The 22033-nt window shown below is 41.8% G+C and overlaps 2 protein-coding genes across 4 annotated transcripts; one reads left to right on the top strand and one right to left on the bottom strand.

Moving 5' to 3' along the window:
- Positions 1 to 750: 750 nt before the first annotated feature.
- On the top strand, positions 751 to 6245 carry fam124b (family with sequence similarity 124B). Its single transcript, XM_026298462.2, has 7 exons — positions 751 to 968; positions 1337 to 1368; positions 2002 to 2211; positions 2324 to 2716; positions 3130 to 3326; positions 4164 to 4326; positions 5074 to 6245. The coding sequence occupies exons 1-7, from the start codon at positions 898 to 900 to the stop codon at positions 5598 to 5600; spliced, it is 1593 nt and encodes a 530-aa protein (XP_026154247.1). The 5' UTR covers positions 751 to 897; the 3' UTR covers positions 5601 to 6245.
- On the bottom strand, positions 2830 to 21842 carry mmp28 (matrix metallopeptidase 28). 3 transcript variants are annotated; one of them, XM_026298466.2, is made up of 10 exons: positions 21589 to 21842; positions 20219 to 20295; positions 19394 to 19593; positions 13213 to 13434; positions 11768 to 12013; positions 8860 to 9009; positions 8206 to 8370; positions 7336 to 7745; positions 7064 to 7092; positions 2830 to 4306 (listed from the first exon to the last, which is right to left on the bottom strand). In XM_026298466.2, exons 1-8 carry the CDS (start codon positions 21715 to 21717, stop codon positions 7351 to 7353), a joined length of 1584 nt encoding a protein of 527 aa, XP_026154251.1. In that variant the 5' UTR covers positions 21718 to 21842; the 3' UTR covers positions 2830 to 4306; positions 7064 to 7092; positions 7336 to 7350. The 3 variants fall into 3 exon arrangements, with proteins under 3 accessions (XP_026154251.1, XP_026154250.1, XP_026154248.1); XM_026298465.2 differs by having other exon boundaries at positions 2830 to 3299; XM_026298463.1 differs by lacking the exon at positions 2830 to 4306 and having other exon boundaries at positions 6342 to 7745.
- Positions 21843 to 22033: the final 191 nt, after the last annotated feature.

Here is a 22033-nt window from a genome sequence, read left to right as displayed (position 1 = left end):
GCTGCCTTCACGGGTTAGTGCTGTGTGTGATTTCCACTTCACCTTACTTGGAACACAATGATTTCTTCAGGTGAGCCGTTTAGGGATTGTAAATATCTTAACAGATAGCATGTTTACATGTCATTGTTGATAGCCTCCCCGCCACACGTCCAGTATGGGTTTCTGACATGGGCAGTCAATCTGTAGGGGGCAGCAGGAGGAGATTAGATTGAGTCTAGATTCTCTTAAAGTGTGCTATTATATGTGTGTGATTGAAGGATGTGTGCACTGCAGAACAGTAACTTTCTATTCTATTTGTGTTGTATTTATATATATATATTATATATATATATATTGTGTGTGTGTGAGAGAGAGAGCCGGGAAAATGAATAGGAGTGAGCTGGTAAAGATAATGGGTGGACGTTATTATTTTTATTATCTTCATATCCATGTGACGTTTTTAAAATATATTTTTGTATATACTTTTGGTGCAGGGCGTCATACAAGCCAGGACCGTCACTGCCCACGTCCCCTGCACTTATAAATCTGCCCAGCCCATCTGGACCGTGTCCTTTGTCCTCTTATATTGTTAGACTAATGCCATCTGCTCCCTGTTATCATAGGCAGCTTTGTGTCCCCTTCTCCCAGAGTCAGTCTCCGTAACGTCCTAAACATAGTCCAGCATGCACTGCTTGTAAACGTAACTCCAGTCTTAGTTTTTTTTGTAAACTCACCGAATAATCACTGAGACTTTATTCGCATATAACGGTGTATGGTTGTCCCGTGACGTCATCGCGTCCCCTTCTCTTGGACCGAGCTGCGGAGAGAAGCCGAGCAGGATGCTCCTCGGTCCCAGTCCTGACCGCTGCGAACACAACTCAAACTTTCTGCCCACTGCACCAAAGTGTTTTCTAGACGATGTTTCGAAAAGCGGCGACATTAAAGAGAGCCGACGATGACAACGTGGACTCCGGAGCTGAAACTGCCGAGTGAGTCTCAGTGTTACCGTTAGCCCCGGGCTAACGTCGGCTAGCAAACTTCGCTTTTTAGCCGCAGCCACAATGGGAGTTAATTTAGGGGCGGGCATTTCAAACCAGCAACTTAACTGTTGTTTTACCTTTTTAGCTCTTTAGTGTGTTTTTATGTATCCTCTGTGCTTTTTAAGGTATTTTCTTGTAAAAGGTCTTTTTACGCGTATGTTAGCTAACAACAGTTAACGTGTTGTCATGGTGACCGAAGAAAAGGGGCAGATTTCCAAACCAACCACCACAAGATGGAGACAGATTTTATTTTCCTTCCCCCAGCCAGTGTTTGTGTTTTATGGACTCATGTGCTTCTTATTTTGTGTCTTACTCAGATCTGACTGCAGCAGGATGTCATCATCTGGCAGTAAGTATTTCTACGCTCATGCAGGTGTTAAAGGGGCACTACAGTCGCAATTAGACAGTTAAAAAATACAATTGCAAAATACTTTTGATTTTATGGTTTTTGTTTGATTAAATTATTTAAGGATGAATCATGTTTCTCAGAGTCTTAAAAGGATGTGATACTTTATTCGGTCCAATCAAGACGATCAGATTTTTATACATAACCATCTGTGGATGATTTTATACCCTCATAATTTCTTTGTTAAGCTAAGGTCACATTAGCCTCCTGCTAATAAAAGATGGCTCCACTTTCATAAAGTATATGATGTCACCTGTAACCTTTACCAAACTGTAAAAGTTTGTAAAAGCTGACCTTTGTACTGCAAGTCCAACAGAGCCTGTTGGAGATCACACTTAAACCCCAAACCCACCATTTACTTTGTGTGTTGTCATGTAACCATACCTCTCCACAGAAGCCAATTAAGACGCAGATGTGTTTAACACATTCAGAAAGCTGAACTTGGTGTGTAGTAACTAACTAGACATTTGTTAGATTTCTGCTAAAACGTCTGTGCTGGCTGCTTATCATTTGGATGTTTGCAGCTGTCTAAAACATGTTTGTACACTTACATGTAATGTGTGTATGTAACTCCAGTTGAGCTCATGTCCAGGCGGGTCGGGCAGCAGCGGCAGCAACAACTCCTGCTAATGAATTTACATCTACTCGCCAATCCTGGAGACTCCCTGCTGCTGCAGCACTCCCTGGATCGCCTGCTGCGCTGGCTCTGCCCAAGCCTCCGCATTTTCCATGTGTCAGAGAGGGCATCCCCATTCAGAAGTTACACCCATGTCTGTCCTGTAGCAGGTAAGGATCCAGGATTTCTTGTGTGTAATCTAAGATTATATGCTGTGTTACACATTCACATGTGTGTGATTGATTTATAACAAACCTTTTCTAAAAAAAAAAAAAAATTCAGGCTACCCTTCCCTGGCTATTACTTTCTTCCTGCATGAGGCCTATGGAGAGGAACGAATCCTCAAAGTGCTGGACTTCTTTCAAAGGCCTCCTTGGCAATACCATCACACTGAGAGCTGTGGCAACCGAACTGGAGGTATCCACATTACCTCTAGCCACTCCCCTGATGCCCTGCTGCGGCCTTATCTCCTGCCCAGCAGAGACTTCTACAGTTTGGGTGCAGGGATGCCTGTGTGGGGAGTTCGGCCAGTGCACTGCGGAGGAGAAATACTACGTGTGACACTGTATAGTGGATATGACAACTATGAGGATGCTGTACGATTCTACGAGACAGTGCTGCAGCGACAGGCAGAGGAACAAAAGACAGGATTCTGCTGGTTCACCCTTCACACAGGTGCGTCTTTGTGTTTGTTTGTTTTTGTTTTGTTTTTTTTTTTGTTTGTTTTTTTTTAAGCATTTATACTCGTCAAAATGAAAAATAGACTCTTTGCATCAAATTGTCTGGCCTTCAAGAGTGTTAGCTTCTTTATTATAACAGTTAACACAGACACTGTCTGTAAAGTGATACAAAATTGTTTGCAATGTGCATCTACTTTACAGAATAATTATCTAAGTATCCCAACACCAGTAAGTGATCTGAAATATTTTAAAATATAAGTTGTGATAACCAGTGAAACAGAATGAAGGAAAATAATCACATCTCTAGCCGTTTTGTCTTAAAGAAAACTTGGTCCTTGACACATTCCCTTCAGTTTTATTGTGATCCGATATGTCAGCCTGTTGCTCCCATTTCTCCTCCTCGCACAGAGCCAGGATTGTGCCTGCAGCTGGCTTTGAAGCAGCTGTCACCAGGTGTTCGAGTGGAGCCATGCAGTTCTGCCGTGCTGCAGTTTAGCGTGGAAGAAATTGGCCAACTGGTCCCACTACTGCCCAATCCCTGCACACCCATCAGCACTACACGCTGGCAGACAGAAGACCTGGATGGCAACAAGATTCTGTTCCAGGTGAGTGCAGCGTAATATGTATGCCTAATAACTGATATTGTGTTTTTCATTTTGTCCCACTCTTTAACATGTAAGACAGGTATGAGTAGAAGAAAAGCTTCTCCTTGATTTAACAAGCCTCAAGCTAAACCGTGTCATACATAACTAGCAGCCCTATATTACATGTAAACACACAGTACTCTGCTTCAAGATTTGAGATGTATAATTATGACAGAATACAGTCTGAAGAGCATAATCATTGTCCATTGGCACACTAAAATTCCATTTGCACAAAGGGTAATGTGTACTTTTGAGGGAAAGCAGCAGTTTTATTTAATTTTTTTTTGTGAAATGGAAAAGGAATGTTAATATGCTTTTCAGTTTTTTTGTTAGATGAAGAGATAATTTCACTTCACATAAATCATGTTAACAAGACTCAAATATACAAAGAAAGAAAATCAGATTTTTACTTAAAAGTTAATTTTGAATGAATTTGTAATGTCATTTAACATGAACCAATTCAGGTACATAAGAGGATTTTAAATTCAATTTATTGGTCCAAACACATTTATGTACCAGTTGGCAGTGGGAAACTCACATGACTGGCTCCTGTTAAATATAATTTTCCTTTTCTCCCCTTGTCACAAGACTTAGCAACTGATTCCAGTGTCCCGCCTGAGATTCAGGTTTTTAATGTCGCTGTGGCGACCCCTGAAGGGAGCAGCCGAAAGGAAAAGAACATTAATCTGAGACATGGCTCAACAAAATCCGTGTCAGATCAAGTTTTCAACTGCTAAGGTCGTGTTTAAGCCAGAGTTCGTCTGCTTAAATGTCTTCATCTGTCTTTCTGTGCTGCAGGTGAAAACTCCAGCCCAACCTCAGCAAACTCTGACCTGTGCTTTCCCCCTGACCTGCCCCAGCATGTCTCCTCGAGGAATGCAGCTGAGGAACTTGGGACAGAGCCACAGTCTGTCAACCTGCAGCCTCACAACGCCCTGGTCCTGGCAAACACACAGGCATGGTAAGTACAGAAGGAACAAGTGTGTTTATAGGGTTAAGATGCTGTAGTTGCCTGTATCTGCAGGGTCTTAAATCAGCTGCCATTGTCAGAAGCTTTAGGGAAAAGACACGTCATTGAGTAGATACTGGTTCCCTTAAAATGTAAGGCTGGTCATTTCCCATGTTGACAGTACTTTCAGCACTCTAAAACCAAAAATGAATCACCTCTACTCACAGTTAATGTCTGTCAGTCTCCAACTTGAATTAGCTTGTTTTGTCGTAAAATGATTACATCAGCGACACTCACCACTGCACTGAGACACATTTCCCTGTTAATATAGTTCAGTTGAAACTGAAGTCACATGTGAGAGCTGCTCTGTGTGGCACAGGGAGCAAACAGACTATAACTGCAGACTTAAATTCCAGGTCTAAACTTTACTAACAGAACATGTCACCCAGTGGAGCAGCATTTGTTGATGTGTTCTTGTTTTTTGTTTTTGTTTTCTCTTTCAACAGAGGTATACAAAACAAGCTAAGAGTACAGACTGATAGACATTAATGGTGAGAAGACGTAATTCATTGTTGGTTTCAGTCTCCAAGCCTTTTCCTTTACATGATCATTACATGAAATTTAAAGAAGCCCACATGGCATTTTCCCCACAGTTGAATTGATTGGTTAATGTTCAGCTAAATTTGAGTAGATTAAATGAGAATATTTTTAATGGTCTGCTCCAGTCAAACTGTTTGATGTGTGTTCAATTGTTGCCAGGACACAGACCATACAGTGACCCTGTCCTGGAGAAGCTTCAAGGAGGAGGTGGTGGAGCAGAGAGTTTAGGATCAGGGAGTTGCTGTAGCACTCCTCCTGGCAGCTCCTGTTACTCATCTCAACGCAGCAGCCCTGCTCTGCCCTCAACTTCCAATCACCCTGACTCTCCTCTGCGTGTCTCCATCACCCGTTCTCGCTCCCATCTCCTACTGGAAGAGGACGAGGAGAAGCTGGAGACGAATGTAGACACAGGAGTCCCTGTCTCACCTCGCAATGACACAGCAGTCAGAACAATTACTCGCTCTTCCTCTGTGGACCTTTTGATGACACACCAACACCCTCACAGCACCTCCAAAGCTTGGGACTCTGCTGGTTGTACAGCTGCAGTCAGGGAGGGCTGTGGCAGTTGGACCACTGCACCAGGACAAAGCCCATCCAAAGATCCCACAGTAGAGAAGAGGACCACTGCTGAGTTGCTGTCAGCATGCACAAACAATAAGGAGCCAATCGATGAGTTCTTCATCTAAATTCCTGCCACAATGCTGTATGCTGTGATAACAGTGCAATTTAAAACATTTCACCGAGTGGCGACAGCAACAAAGTTTGGATGAGAAGCCCCTTAAGAGTAATAAGTTCCACAGGAAGATGCAGCTGTGCAGTATGACAAAAGAGCAGTGCTCTCATCTAAAGTCTGACTTGCCCCATGAATTTCCAAAATGTACAGTAACAATAACTGTACAAATCCTACTCTAAACTGACCTGCCAAGAGAGGGATGCAAGGTGAGTGATATTTTACAACAGCACAGGGAATATTGTTGCCAGTCCTATTTACTTTCATAATGCCTAAATCCATCTGATTTGTGCAGCTATTGTGCTAACCTGCCCTGTGAATAGAAGGAAATGCTCTGTATGCAAGTGTTAGTCAGGGTCTAATGCCAGTCTAGGTTTCTGTCCCATCGCCCCACTAGGCGAGCTGATGTCTCAGTTTTAAACTGCCTTTGAAAGAGATGAAAATGATCCTAGCATGAAGGTATTCTTTGATGTGACTGTTGACTGTGACTACAAATCTTGATTGTTCTCCACAGTGCAACACTGCTAACCTGAAATCAGGCTTCACATAGTAAAAGTATAGCCTAGTGGTTTTGATTACATTTGCTTTAATGCACTTCTAATGATATTTGCTTTTGTGCATTTTTTTGTTTTTTTTACTAAGGTTAGCCAAAATACTGCTGACAATTGAATTCTCACAATTTTTTTTTCCTCAGCTAGCCTAGAACAAGATATTCTAATTAGGAGGAATTGGACTTTACAAAAAAGTCCTATATAATATGTATATATTCTGATATTAGTATGTGTGGTGTTTAAAACAGCCCAAATATTAATTACTGTAAGTTAAAGGATCAAAAGATGGATCATCACAAGTACATCATGTAATGCAGATATGAATGTGCTGAACTTACTGGAACAAAGCAAATGTGTTAAATCAGAAAGCATTAACTGTGTTCTTATAGTTGCACAGGATAAAAAGATTAAAATATAAATGTGATGCCATTGTCAATTCATAAGTTGTGTACTGTATGATGAGCTGCATAATCAGTCATCTATATCTGCAGTGACAGACTGCCCTAGTCTGCCTGCAGTGATGGACTAAAAAAAAAACCATCACATGTCATGAGGGAAATACTAAGACATCAGATGTAACTGCCATCAGACTACAGCAGTGTTCTGCTATTAGTCATAAACCAGATTTTCATTTTTTCAGTTCTCCCTCCTCATGTGTTTCTTTAAGCACATTGCACTTTAAGACACAGCTGTCCACCATTCATCTGACCTGCCTGTACTGGTACTACACATTATGGGGATTCACTGACAAAGATTTAGGCCTTCTACTGTAACAAGCAATTATGAGGAAACACACAATCACAGGCAGCAGTTATTTATGCAGTAAACACGTAGCTCATGACATTTTAGAAGAGATAAGAGCACATACCTTTTGCTTTCTCCATCTGTGTGCACATACTAAAAGAGAAAAGAAGATGGTTTTGTTGTACAGTCTTATCTAAAATCTATTAAGACTATAATTGCACATTGGTAATAATTTCTCTGCAGTATAAATATCATATGTATTTCAGCATGTGTAAGCCAATAGGACTTTTTTCAGTCTCTGCATGTGTGGCTTTTTAGAACCAGGTTTCTGTTGCAACACACAAACTCAGTCTTTCTGTATTCCAGTCAACAAATTGCACTTTGTATAAAGCTTACAGCTCCCTCTGCTGGTCAAAGGATGTTGTTGCGCTCAGGTGAATCGAAGCAACCAATCCAGCTCAGTTCCTTGGCCCACTGGCCCTCTCTGGTGACTCGCACTTTGACTGGGTCAAATCTCCAGAACCGTTGTTGTCTGAACAGGTAGAGGCGTCCATCTGGCCGAGACAGAGCCCCATTGGTCCCCTGTGGCACCCCAGTCCAGTCTGTCAGTCTGCGGGGGTAGTAAGGCTCTTGGCGCATGGTTTTCAGGTTAAGCACAAAGTACCGGGAGCCCTTGAAGAGGACCATGTGACCCAGAGAGTGATAATAGAAGGCACAGTCAGGGTGGCGAGGCAACCCCAAATCAGCACTCTTCCTGGGAAAACCTGGATCCAACACACTGCCAGTGTAGCGCCATATCCGCTTCCCTGCAAAACATGAGACAGGAGGTTACAAAAGAGTGGTTTTTATAGGCTTATACTATAGATCATGTACTATATACTTCTACATCACATTTAATCATAAGACCAACACCAATTTCAATACCTAACATTTCACATAGCACCACACAAATTCACTATGACTCTTGTCTTAGAAGAGCATCTGTATTTTACAGGAAACTGTTTTGCTTTCAGTAAATAAGTGACTCTGGGTACCACTGTGAGGTTCTTAGCAATAATGATAAATTTGGCAGTAACTTATTAGCCTTTTCATGGAAGGTAAAACTGAGGCCTCACAGCAGTGCAGTACGTTAAACAGAAGTATCCTATGACAAAGAAACACCTTTGACAGATGTATATGTATATGCCTATGTGAAGTAACCAATAGTTTAGGGAATGTCTTTAAAAGGAACCATGAGTCACATTAATGAGCTCAGTGAAGCAATACCTTTGAAAAAATACCACTTAGAGTCCAGAGCGGAGAAGGCAGCTGCCTCAATGGCCAGAGGAAGTTCAGACCAGCGCTGACGAAGAGGCATCGGGCCGCTCACGTCTTCAGCTGATACCGTCCAGTAAACACTGCCCCTAAACACCAGCACTGTGTTATTCTGGTCTGGAAACACAGGGAACAGAGGAATTATACAGGTAGGTCTTCATCAGTGCATTGTCATAGAACATAAAGAGCTTAAAAACAATTTGAACACAGTGTTAAGACTTGTTAAAGAATAAGCTGGTGTAGAAAAGATGTGTGGTTGGATGACAACACATTGTTTCAATTGAACTAATATAAAGTTCACACTGACAAATATTTAACACCTGCAGTTTTGTCCGATCAAAAAATAAATATAACTGGATTTTATCTGAGGTCTATGGTGGCCAACAAGGGCAAATGCACCACAATGGCCCAATGCTGCAAATACAGAAACACAGATACACTTCCGTTCCGTGAATATGTGAGTTTTTGGTATTTGCAGTGTTTCTGTATGTGCAGTGTTCTGCTGTGGCGGCGTGTTTGCCCTTTTCAGCCACCAGAGGGGCCACACCAGTAACCACAGCCATGAAAGGATGTGGCTATTTTCTAATATTTTCATTTAGACCTCACCTACAGTGATGGCATCAAACACACCCTGGCAATAGAGAGGCTGGCCTGTGGTCTCATGCCCATTGTGAAGCTCTGTGAACTCCCATTCCTGCAGCCTCGCGTGCAAAACCTGACCTGGCAGCCTCACAGGACGATCACCTGATGGTTTACCTGAGGGCAACAAAAACCAAAAGACAGACAGGTCTGTGAAAAGGTGAAAACTGTCAACACCTCCAAGAAGTCGCTTTTTTCACAAACACTATATAGGCATATTAGTTTAAAATCTACAGTGAGCCAACTAATCTCCTGGGACAGATGCTATGTTACTGTCCAGTCTAATTTCTCATACATGCCCAACATAATTTAAGTATTTTCTAAATAAATAGAACGGAGAGCATGGGAACAACTGGAGAGACAAACTGTGGAGATTCTTCCTGAAACAGGGCCTGGGCTGGATAATGCTAACATTTAAATTGTCCTTTACAGGATGTGGCTGGGTTGATGTACACTGATGGATAACATTACACTGCACAGGAAATAAACAATGGATTTAGACACACTGGAACCTTACACTTATTGAATCTTTAGCAGTAAAATCTTTTTTTAGCCTCAGTCTGAAAGCGTAGACTCTTGGCCATGACATCAAAAGCATAAAGAATCAAAGCAGAACAAAAGCATAAGCACAACATAGTGAAGCAAAAGAGTAAATGATGCTTCAGACATGATTACAGCCATTTTGTTTGCAAGGACCTGAACAAACATTTGTCTAGGAGGTGGATAAAATCAGCACACCCAGGAACAGGAGGAAGACTGAAGGCAAAACAGATATACACACTACAGTGGATAACAGACTCACACAGTGTGTATCTATGAGTCTGTATGAGAGTGTGTGTGTGTGTGTGTGTGTGTGTGTGTGAGAGAGAGAGAGAGAGAGAGAGATAAGAACGGATGTCAGTGTAACACAAAACCTGTTAATTGTTAATTTAATTATTAAACCAAACAAACCACATGAAATGCACAGTATCACCTTGGATTTACAGCAGGGCTGTGGTATCAGGCTGCCTTAGTTCAGCTAGGGGTACATAAAAAACTGACAATTGAACATGTCCAATATATTTTGCATTAAAAGTTATTTCTTTAGTGAGCATCAATTAATTCTTAATGTGGCTTTGAGACTACTGTCAGAGTTATCCCTGTTTGTCATCATAGTAAAAGTTAAGGACAGTCCCAGTTTATGCCACTTGATTCTTCTAATCCACTATATTTCCCTGCGTTTATCTGATCTCTATAGTTAGATGTTACTTTGCTTTACATACAACACATTCACTGTCTTATAAGGTAGAAACCCCATGTGAGCTCTGCAATGTGTGATGCTCAGAGGGCCCTTCACATTTCTCATCACAGAGCAATCAGGGGAGGTCAGGATGTCTGGAGGCTGACATATTCACACTCCCTACATCTGTCTCTTATCAGATCATAATTCCAACAACAAGGATGGTACACACACACACACAGAGACAGACAATTCCTACAGCTTATATCTTTGAGCATTTTCACAGCACTGGGAGTTGCAGTCCTTTTCCATGTAGACTAGGGCTGTTTGACATTTACGTGGGTGCAGCTGCAGTCTGGAGAAATTACTGCCACAGGGTAGAACTCAGGGTGATAAGGATAAGGAAGAAAAGCATGTTGCACTTTGCTAAGCAGCACACAAGCCCAAACTAAAGATTCCTGGGTAACTTTTTGTGAGGCAGTAAAAAACAAAAATGAGTCTTGATTTCTTTCCTCAAAATAAGACAAGCAAACATTCCCAGGTGTCTTTCAGTGTCAGCTGTTCTAATTGCTGCTCATTACTGGACGTTAAATTATTCTATGGTCAAATTATAAATCACAGTAGTATTAAGTACTGCAGTTATTAGGTGTAACTAAGCTGAAAATAAAGACATGGGTCTCAGAGGAGGCTCAGCTGAGGCAGCTGGGTGGTCAATTGCAGTCCCCCCCCCCATTCGCTGTGTAAACCCTGAAGATAAATCACCAGCAAATACCATTTTAGGAAACTGAGGCCAGAACATTTCCAGAGGCAGAACACAACAGATAACACAACAACACGGCCTGCAAAAGGTTGTGTTTTCCCAGGCTAATTTCAGCATCATGCTCTGCAGTCGCATCTAGTAGATTGAAAGCACTACACCATCACAGAGGACAGTCAGGTGGTCGGAAAGTTACTTTTACAAATAAAGATGACATGTTCTTCTGCAGCCGCTGCAGCAAAATCGGTTTCTTAGCAGCAGAAAAAAAAACAAGCAAGAGAACAGTGCAGAGCAGCACATGTGGAAACCTGCCTTACACATGCCAGGAGGAAAACACACTCGCAGTACACAGAAACTATTATATCTGTCATAAAGATGTATGTAATGCTCCAATACTCTGCAACAACATCAGTAATCCTACACAACAACTCACAAAACACCTGGGCACCAAGGGTTTCATTTTTTGTTCTGTGTTTGCAGCTGGAGGTCTTCAGGGCAGCCTCGTGGGCCTTTTAACAGCTCAGTGCCATGACAGATTAGATTTAATGAGCCAAAGAGCAAAAATTACTCTACTTCTGCGTTTCAACAGAACAACAACAGTCTGGTTTCATAACAAGTCAGTATTTCCTACAATTGCCTCTATGTATTGCAATAAGAATTCATTACAAAGTGCAACCTATTCTCACCAGCTCTAAGTGTTTTAAAGCCAGTGAGACATTTGTCACTTGTCCACTAAAGAAAACTTCCCCTTGAGCTTTGTTTAGTATTGTGGAGAGGTATAAATCTAGACAAGAACCTTAAGAAAAATATTTTGAACAAAGTTTGCCCAGGCAGCATGTGACAATAAACCCACAAACTCTATCAGGTTGAATAGATGACCATAAGAAGTATTATCTCACCGTACAGCTGCTGTACTGCGATGATGTCGTCCCAGCTCAGCACCAGGCTGCGGCCGAGTTTCCTGTAGTACGGCGACATCAGGGCATGACGCACAGGTGAGTGCTCCAGGCCGAGGGTGTGTCCAATCTCGTGGGCAGTCACCATGAACAGGTTGTGTCCTTTGTGTCCATTCAGCGTCCACCTCTCCGCCATGTCGAAGTGGGCCTCACCCCGGCGAGGCAGGAAGGCGTGAGCCAGAGTTCCCCCTGAAGGTCACAGAGCAGAGACACACAGAGTCAGACAGTATCAGTGTCTTTTTGTTTCTTCTTTTTCCCCTTTTCCTGTAAAATACTGTGCAGCTTCACCTTCGATGTTTATGCCATTTATGTCTATTTACACACTGACAGGTGTGGACAGTGGTCGTAATGTTACAGTAACGTACCAGCCCACCTAAGACACCAAAAACATACAGCAGTGAGTCATTTGTCAGTATCATCCAGAAATGAAGGAGACTCTTTAATGTCCTCTAACATATAATAAGGAATAAAACATGAAAGGGACTTTACTTTCAGTCTGACATAAAACCCATCAAACCCATACTTTCTCTCCAGGGAAACAAACCTGTTCCCATAATTAATGCTAATATATTTGAACTTAACACAGATCTCTAATGCCTGATTAGAATTGATCTGCACTGTTGTCATTATTTGGACAATATGTCTGTAATTTGAGGCTTGTTCCAAACATCATCATCATCATCATCTTTCCTTTGCACGTCAGAAACACTTTGTGCTAAGTGTCATAAAACCTATACTGTGGGTCTAATTGCCTTTTTATGACTTATGTAAAGCACGTGGACTCACCTCTCATATTTAGGCTTCTATTAAATTGAAACAGTCTGAAATGATTAAACTCACTTATAAAACTGAACCACTCAAACATGCGCTCTGTAATTAGGAGTTGCAGGGAGACGCTGCTTTGATGTCAAAGGGATTTAAAAACACTGGACTTCAATGCAAAACTGCAGTGAAGTGCTCTGTAAATCCTAAACATGCATGGGTTCCTTCCATTTGCGTCATTAATAGGATGGTTCCTGGAGGTGAACACACATCCCAGACATCAGGCTGACAAGTGATGTTTATATTCAGTGTAAACTCATGTTATGGTGGGATCCAGATTAGTGTATGTAAACAAACTGTTACGTTAATGTGTTTTATTATTGTGTGTGCACGTAAGGAGTAGGACTTGTTAAGCTTTAGGATTCTGGGATCAGCATCTGTTTTGTGTGAGACCTGAGAACAAATTATAGACACAATATCATAACTAAGACTGATTGCTCACAAAAGAAAGACACACTAAAAGTGATGACAAATTCATATCAAGTGCTGTGGTTCTTAGCTTTGGACTTCTAATTGAAAGCTTAGATGTGCCCGCAGCCTCTACACAGTGTGTGGTGGTCCCTGACCTGGTCCATCAAAAGCATTACTGATCCCATCATTGTGGTCTCCCTCATAAAAAGCCAGCCTTATGTCAGCAGGTCCTTCGGGGGATTCCTGGAAAACCAGGCCCGACACGTTGCTCCACACCTGGAAGGCAGCACGCACCACCAGCCGCACTGAGCCCAGAGACAGGTGGCGAGGCCAGTTCACTATCCGGTAGGTCAGGTGATGTTTGTACCACTTCTCAGCTGGAGAATACCCACAAAGAGAGAGGAATAGGATCAGAGATACAAGTCATGCAGGCACGAAGCTCACAATCATATTCGTCACAAACTTAGAGCCAGTGCACGATAAGCTCAAATCAGCAGATAACCAAAAAAAAAAAACTGGCAGTGTTCCTGAGAGCAAGAGCATATCTTCATTTGTTCATCCACACAAATAATTTAGTATAATGTTCTAAAATCCAACATAAATGAAGACAAGGAACCTAAGAAATCTAGTAACCAGAGTGAAATATTTGAATAACACTGGACATTTCTCCTGTGTGAACAAATTAATAAAAAAAATGATAAAGAGAGGTAAACAGGTAAACTTCACTCTATTCCCTCACTCATTGCATTTCACTTTGTGGATCCAAATCTAGTTTTTTGTGTTGTTGTCTGCAGAACCACCACTAACACATTTTCCTTTCACTGATCTTCTCATTTTGAACTGAAATCTCACATCTGAACATATTTAGGTTTAGCTTAGAATTGTTATACTATTCTGAGTAGCAGTGGAGGCTGGTGCATGTTGGTTTTCACAGGTTAACATACAACCTAAAGGAAAACAGGCAGGAACCAACACACAAAAAGGCAAATCCCTGTAAGTTCCATTTGAAAGCGAAGCAAAGAAAGAAAATCAGCAGCTAAAACTCTTTTACAGGATCAGTCTCATCTACCAGGACTCTACCATCTGCTCACATCACTGCAGGGTGAGCTAGACCAACACAAAGCTTTCAAAGCAGACAAGATAACCAGAAACACGTGGATGTAAGATTTACCTGTGATTGCTGAAGTCAAAATATATCTGCGAACACACAAACACACTCACAAGTGAATAAACACCGGTATAGTGTCATTTGGTTAAGAAAGCTTCTACCTGCTTTCCATAACTCAGTATTGGTCAGTCCCTCACTGATTAGAAAACCTAACGCTGCACAGCTGCTTTCACTGAGCAGGTGAACACAAAGAAAATCCACAACAATAAAGTTGTTGCTAATCTAAAGGACAAGTCTCACATGAGCCAAAGTTGCTACACACTGAAGCTCCTGTTTATCAATCAGCCATTGAAAAAAAAAAGAAGTATATATTTGTGACTGTTAGTTTTAGCATTTTCTTAATACTGGTATTTTATAAAATGTTTCACAAGCCATTTATTTTATTATTACTGTATTTACCTCTCTCATTTCCTGTATTTTAAACCTGGATGTCAGTTATTCTGTGTTCAACCACTTTGTTTTGAAGCACAGCCACTTCACATCCAGCAGGCCGAGCCAAAATGATAGGATGTTAACCATGTCGGCACACAGCTGGGTAAACTAACTAGCGCTCTGAGTACAGGCTTGACTATAAACAATTTACTCCAACACGTGTCTGTGGTTTCTCAGCTTAGATGTAATTACATGTCTCAAACTCCAGCAAATCATATTAGGTGGACGATGGAGCCAAGGGTGGAGTTAATTCAGCCGTTCTTTAATTTACAAGACACTAATCTCTGATCTCATATACACATAGGATTAAACAATGCAGCAATCTGGAAACAAAGCAAACACACAAGCTCTCAGCCGTGCGGCATAAATCCACAACAAGTGAGCAGAGAGGCTGGAGGCTCGCTCTGACTGCTCAGGTCCAGAGGGTTTAAGGGTGGACTGAGCTGGTGAAAGACATGGCAAACACATTGTAAACAAGGGGACTTTTATGAAGGTGTTTTTTTTAAATCAACTCTGGAAACGTCAAACTCGTCTTAGCTCAAGACCGATCTGTCCAAGGTTTGGGCTAAAGAATATTTTCTAAACTTGACTTTTTTAAAGAGACAGAGGCTGATTTGTCTTTTGTTATATCTTGGTGAAATCCTGAATACACTTAAAGTGCAGAGCAGGATGAATGTGTCTTTAAAACAACTTTGATGGGAAAGCAGCACATAAAATGAAAGACAGTTGAACTGTTACTGCTAATAAAATAAACTGAAGAAACTGACAAGAAAAAAAAAAAAAACATCCATCCATTTTCTATACCCACTTATTCCTTAACCAGGGTCACAGAGATCTGCTGGATCCTATCCCAGCTCTCAGTGGGTGGAAGGCAGGGGTACACCCTGGACAGGTCACCAGTCCATCACAGGGCCACATAGAGACAGACAACCTCACACACTCACACTCACTCCTATGGGCAATTTAGAGTCACCAATCAACCTGACATTCATGTTTTTGGACTGTGGGAGGAAACCGGAGTACCTGGAGAAAACCCACACAAGCACAGAGAGAACATGCAAACGCCACACAGAAAGGCTGAGTTGCAAACCCACGACCTTCTTACTGTGAGGCAACAGTGCTAACCACTCAGCCACCATGCTGCTCCAAAAACAAAACAAAAACAAACAAACAAAAAAAAATACTATATATATATATATATATATATATATATATATGGTTTATTTCCTACTCAAGCCCTCTTAAAGTACATATTGAGCAGAGTGCTACACTCAAAATCAATGGAAGGAGCTCATGGAGTTGCACTATAGATGACTTCCTTTATGGATTTACACATACTGTCACACGTCAGCTTTAACTAAGCAGCACATAAACCAAGTACACTTACAGTTGTCAAAAGGCTTGAAAATCAAACCACATACAAGGTGGACTGAGGCAGCCAGGTTGGAGAATTTACACCCACGGATTATTTTGTGTGTAAAGTTTGAGTCATTTTAGTGTCATTTGTGCTTGGTTAGGAAAATATACAGTAAAGAGCCATGAGAAAGATGAGTGTGATAAAAAAAGAGGTATGCACTACATACTGTGAATTACTCAGAGACCTCAACAGCCCCCTGGAGACAGGGAAATATCAGATATCTGGAGCCATTAAGACATGGGTTTGGCAATGACATCAGTGTGTGTGTTTGTGTGTGAGTAAACACACAAACATAATTTGTGCCCCAGCAGAAACTCGAGTGTTGTCCAAAAATGAATCTAAGCATTTATGTTGCACCAATTCAAAGTTAAAGTTCAAATATTAGCAATAGTAAAAGTGAAGAGTCATCATGTTAATTTACATTCACATTTAAAAAAGATGTGAAAGTAACAATTCAAGAGGATTCAATGCACTACATGTTTTCCAGAAAAAGCCCAATGGTTTCATAATTGACACACACTCAAAAACATTCAACTAGTTCACTTTGGTTTTCCCAACTCCATTTTTCATGCCCAGACAATTTGCAGCAAATGAATCAGGCCTGTTGCTACATAATGTGTGCAGATCTGTATTCTCAGCAGAGCTCAGGCGCCGTCTCCTCATCCCAGACCGCCGCAGAGTAAGAGCTCCCCGAGGACGGCAGAGAAGCCAGGAAGTCCAATACACAAGACATTCCTCGACTTCCCTTATGGAAGCAATTAACATGATGCCCTCTATAGCAGCAGCGTACGAAGAGTGGGTTATCACAGACATTAGGAAGTGACCGAGACCATCTGATAAACAAAATCTCTCTGCACCTCCACAAACAATAATTTTGTCTGTTACTGGTGTCAGGCAGGCTGTTTGAGACACACACACACGCACGCACACGCACGCACACACACGCACGCACACGCACGCACACCAAATTTACAAATCATCTCAAAGGGAACTTAATTGTCTCTGTGCCAAATTTCATAGCAATCCATTAAATACTTGTTCAGTTTTCACTAAAAAAACTAAAGTATCAACCTCATCATCAAATATCATCAAATGGCTTTTCTAATATCTAAAAATATCCCATTTACAACAATATAAAATAGATACAAACAGAAAATCATCACACGAGAAGCAGGAACCTGAATTGAAATACCTGCCAATGCTAATTTTCTGTCAATTGACTAATTATTGCCACTTCAGTAAACAAAGATATGAACTTTCTGTTTGCAAGCTGTTTAAACTGTAAAAGTACCATAAATGGTATGTTGTCAAAATGGCAATTAAGTGATTAACACCTCCCCAGGGTGCAGGTCCACAAGTGTACGCCTTTTAAAACACACACTCACACCTATCGCACTTACAGTACTTATCTTAGATATGGGTGGTGGAATGTCAGCTCTGTAAATATCAGTGGGAACAACCATTAAATTCCACCACAAGTCAAGGTCTGTTTTCAGTTTCCAGGAGGCGCAGACAGAGCCATGTGCTCACTGAACAAGTTGACTTTACACCAGAGAGATAAGCTGAAAACAGGTAGTGATCTGACTCAGCTGCATGATGCAGTAGCCTGCAAACTGAGTTTAGCAGACGATGTCCACCATCAAGGACAAACAGCTCAGTTAAGCATTAAGTTTAAGTCATGCAGAGCTTGTGATAATTACATTAATAATTCTAGTATTTGCTAATTATTTATTAGTGCTGAACACAAAGTGCAGCTGGGGCTGATGGCAATGTCAACATCCATTCTCTATTCCACTTAGTCCAATTCAGCTGGAAAGTGACCTGGACACTGAGAGGTGGGAATGACCCTGGAAAGGTCACCAGTCTATCACAGGGCAGACACATAGAAACACACAACCACTCACACTCACACTTATGGGCAATTCACAGCCACCACTTACGCTTCAGCCCAATCTGAATGTGTGTGGACCATATGTTTCACCCAAAACACCCTTCAAACCACAGACAGAGTAATATAATGTTTGAGTACAAAGAGGTGGTTACCCAGTAGCATAGTACTGCTCAACTATATCAGTGAAAATATGCAGCCAGATCTATGGGAGATTTGACCTGACAGTCAGAAAAGTCTCTGACTTTAACACTGCTCTTTGTGTAATAATCCTGTTGACATGAATCATGTCTGGGACTAATATCAAGAAAAAGTGTTTTTCTTTTTTTGTGCACAACAACACGCTGCAATCCAGACAGTCAGTCACTCTGTAAGATATCCACTAATTCAGGCAGCAAAGAGATCTGGCCATCGAGCTAGCCAGCCAGTTTGACAAATATAATCCAGAGAGTGAGCAATGTGTTTACCAGAGGGAACATGTCAGGTACTGACATGAAGAGGCAGCAGCAAACATCAGCCACCGCTGCATTCTCTGAACATTAGCCAACCTCGTCAGTGACAGGAAGGTATGTAGACGCTTCGCACATCACGAGGCTGGAGGAACCGGCAGAGAGCGAGAAGTTCTTCTCCTCCTCCTCCTCCTCCTGTTTTGGCCCATTCAGTATCTCCCATCTCTATTACAGGGGAGATTTTCTGCAAAGCACAATAATACAAGAGGAGAGGACTTTGCACTCAATTACTTCATGGAGTCTGCAAGACATTTGGCAGTTCTCAGCTGAACTCTTAACCACTATTACAGCCTTTAAATCCTGCAGCCTTTAGCCAGTTATACTGCAGTGACCTGCTCACCAGTGAATCATTTTATTACTGTTTAGAGCACAAAGTTCGGTTAAATCTCTAACAGCCCCGTGTCATTTTCTAAAGGAATTTAGGGAAACAATCAAACTACACAATTAGAGTGATGACGCTGATCAAAACGTGGGGCAACAACTTGAGGAACTTAGATTTCTGCAGGAAACTGCTCAGACAGGGAGAAACTGGACTCTGGGCCTGGAGACCTGGTAATGTTTTTACCTGGTAATGATGATGTGAAAGATACTGCATGTGGATTTTTTAAATTGCTGTTTAAAGCAGAACGTGTCCCGGCTGACACACGAAACATCAAACACTCCACCAGTTTTAATTACAACCCTCAGCTCTATTTAGTGCTTTAGTTTAGTGGACCCTCCCAGCTAACTGCTGGCTCTTTATGACCACTCCACAACAGGACACTCAAAACCTTCACAGACAAAGCAACAAGTAATATCATAATGTCTTTACATAGGATGTCATTTAGATCTTCATTGCACATGGACATACATGCCCTTTCATTTTTATCCTAAAAGACACACAAACATTGAGTCTCACAATTACACACAGTACATACAATACCTTGTGTAGCCGAGCGCTTCCTGTGACGCTGAGGTCTCCCTGCAGCGACACTCTTTCCAGTGAAGATCACATTTACCCTCTGAGCCCAGATCTCCTGGCTACCCTCATCTGACACCCCACAGCGGGGCTCTGACATCCGCCTCAGGGTGGCGCTGTCGAGGTCACCTGTGACAGGAAGTCGGGACAACCACTGGAACTCGCTGCAGAGAAAGGAAATGTTTGTATTCATTTGACTTTTCAGTCCTACAACAATATATGAATTAACAGGAAACTAAGTGGACACTCCCCACCCAGTCTGAGAATCCTGACTTAACAATATGAAGTCTCACTGCGTTGCTGAGACGAATAAAAGAGTTGCAGTATGTTGATGTTTCAGAAAGGGTTGAAACACTGGTGATAATGTGTGATTTAAAGGTACCAGATTTAGTCAAATGGCAAGTTTTAATCTGCACCTGGTGAGATTAACATTTTGATTTCCCGGCCCCTAGTCCAGGTTTTCAGACAGAGCAAAGCTTTCCAGTGAGTTTCTGTGATGTTATAATCGGTGTATAGCCACAGGGTGAGATTCTTGAAAATCATGCATAGTTCAGGGACGGTTCAGATGAGGGTGTGTTTTACTGCCTGCTCTGACGTTCAGCCCTGAGGCCTGTCCCACACCGAGCTCACCCCTCCCCCTGATGAACACACTGAAGACAACATAGCTAACTCTACTTAAAGTATAAAGAAAAATAAATATTTATCACTTTGTTCCAAAATCAAACCAAATCCACTTTAGGATTTCTGATAAACCGCTCTGACATCTACATTCATCACTGAGTCACCTACCGGATGGCTGACTGCACCTCAGCTGTGTTGTGGATGTGGCTGTCCTGATGGAGGTAACCATACTTTTCCAGAAAAACCTGCAATTGTAATTGTGTTTGTTAATCTCCAACTCGACACATAAACCCAGCAGAAGACTCCAACATTATCGCTGCCACATTTGTGAAAATCATTTTGTTTTAAAGTTTTTAAAATTACATCTTTGGATAAAATCCTGTTGGTTTTACAGACCAACGATCTCACAGCACCACAACACAATGCTTTGGTAAATCCCAATGTATGCTGCCAAGAAGGGACATATACATCTGGACCACCCATAAGAGAAAGACACCCTTGGGGTGCCCCAGAAAATTCCTAGTTATTACTTCACAAGAATTGTGTGTAAACAAGCAAGAATAGTTCCAAAGCTTCATTACTATAAAATATTGTGAAACATTAACCCACAGGACACTTAACTGTTACATTGTGGTTTGACATTAGCTATGTTGACAGCTGTGATGTTTCAGTGTGTTTGTTAAGAACACAGACGTGGTGAAGGTGGGATGAAAACACAGACTGAGATGAATGGAATGTGCAATAGAAACCCAGAAAGGGTATGTTGCCTATAAGAGACAAAGAAAAGCTGTAAACATATGTAATAACCTGATGAAGAAAATGTGTAGCCTGGAAATGCCATCAAACACAGCTGTCACTGAAACTAGTGCAAACCACAGTGAAGTGATCACAGCATCCAACACTGACACACCAATAAAGCTGTATTCTCTCTTTAAAATGGGTTTGGTCTTTGTACATCATTATATGTGGCTGCACTATACTGCTCAGACTGTTACTGTGGGCAGTACTAACCTGGAGCACTTCTCAGGACAGTACTTATTATACTTAACTTTCTCAGTTGTGAGAAACAGATTTCCTCACACAGATGTGAGAGGAAAACTAATACTAAAAAAAAAAATATATCTTTTCAGTTGCTTGAATATTTGTATTTTAATAGGCACATTGGGTCTTAAAGGGACATAACCCAGATTTGAACCCTTTTGTTGACATTAACTGTATTTCCATAGTGTTCCTGGTGTAGTCTACAGTAAGTAGAGAAACCATGCTCCCTTTTGTTTTTTAAGAAAAAAAGGAAAATCAAGCACTTTAAGTTTAAAACACTGCTCATAATCCATTTCGTAATATTAGACAATTCAGCTAGGCAACACAAAGGCGCCATTAGTCGCTTTCAAATTAATCATTAGCTCAAATACAGCAACAGATTTGTTCCCAGTCATTTGTTATTTACCATAATATTTTAATATGTGCTCCTTAAAATTCATGACATAACCAGAAGGCGACCTTGTGAAAAAGGAAATATGAGTGTTTGACAGGGGTACCTGCGGGTCCAGGTGCAGCGGTGACCCTGCGGAGGTCTGAGCGGTGATGCAGACGGTCACAGTGAGGACCAAGGCTGCCCTCAGGTCCCATCCAGCGCCACAACGGTCTGCCGGAGATCGGTGCGTCATTGCGGGACAAAGCGCAGTGTCACCAGTGCGCCGCGCATTTCTGCGTGGCTCCTGCCGGTTTTCTTTGTCGACTTGACTGGGCCGTCAGTACCTCAGAGCAAGCTGCTGCTCGCCTAACATCTCCATCCCTGCGAGGACTGACGGAGACGAGTCAACCACCGGGAGGGTTACACCGAGGGAGGGCCGGCACCGCCCCTCTCCGCCAGCCTACACAGCAGCCGGGAGCCAAATACCACCAGGTTGCTCCCGACGGAAAATACAGTATCAGCAAATTTCTAAGGAACTAACGCTCACTCATTTTCTGTCTTAGTTTTGC

The sequence above is a fragment of the Mastacembelus armatus genome, chromosome 13, assembly GCF_900324485.2.
Source record: "Mastacembelus armatus chromosome 13, fMasArm1.2, whole genome shotgun sequence".
Taxonomy (NCBI): domain Eukaryota; kingdom Metazoa; phylum Chordata; class Actinopteri; order Synbranchiformes; family Mastacembelidae; genus Mastacembelus; species Mastacembelus armatus.
The sequence above is the reverse complement of the archived record's forward strand: the minus strand, read 5'-3'. Positions and strand labels throughout refer to the sequence as shown.

Excerpts from the sequence above, each read along its gene's own strand:
- fam124b (XM_026298462.2), top strand. The coding sequence starts at position 898 with ATGTTTCGAAAAGCGGCGACATTAAAGAGAGCCGACGATGACAACGTG. Across the intron at positions 969-1,336 it reads TCCGGAGCTGAAACTGCCGA|ATCTGACTGCAGCAGGATGT; the intron begins GTGAGTCTCAGT and ends TGTCTTACTCAG. Across the intron at positions 1,369-2,001 it reads CAGGATGTCATCATCTGGCA|TTGAGCTCATGTCCAGGCGG; the intron begins GTAAGTATTTCT and ends ATGTAACTCCAG.
- mmp28 (XM_026298466.2), bottom strand. The coding sequence starts at position 21,717 with ATGACGCACCGATCTCCGGCAGACCGTTGTGGCGCTGGATGGGACCTG. Across the intron at positions 20,296-21,588 it reads CGCTGCACCTGGACCCGCAG|GTTTTTCTGGAAAAGTATGG; the intron begins GTACCCCTGTCA and ends TTACAATTGCAG. Across the intron at positions 9,010-11,767 it reads CGCAGTACAGCAGCTGTACG|GTAAACCATCAGGTGATCGT; the intron begins GTGAGATAATAC and ends TGTTGCCCTCAG.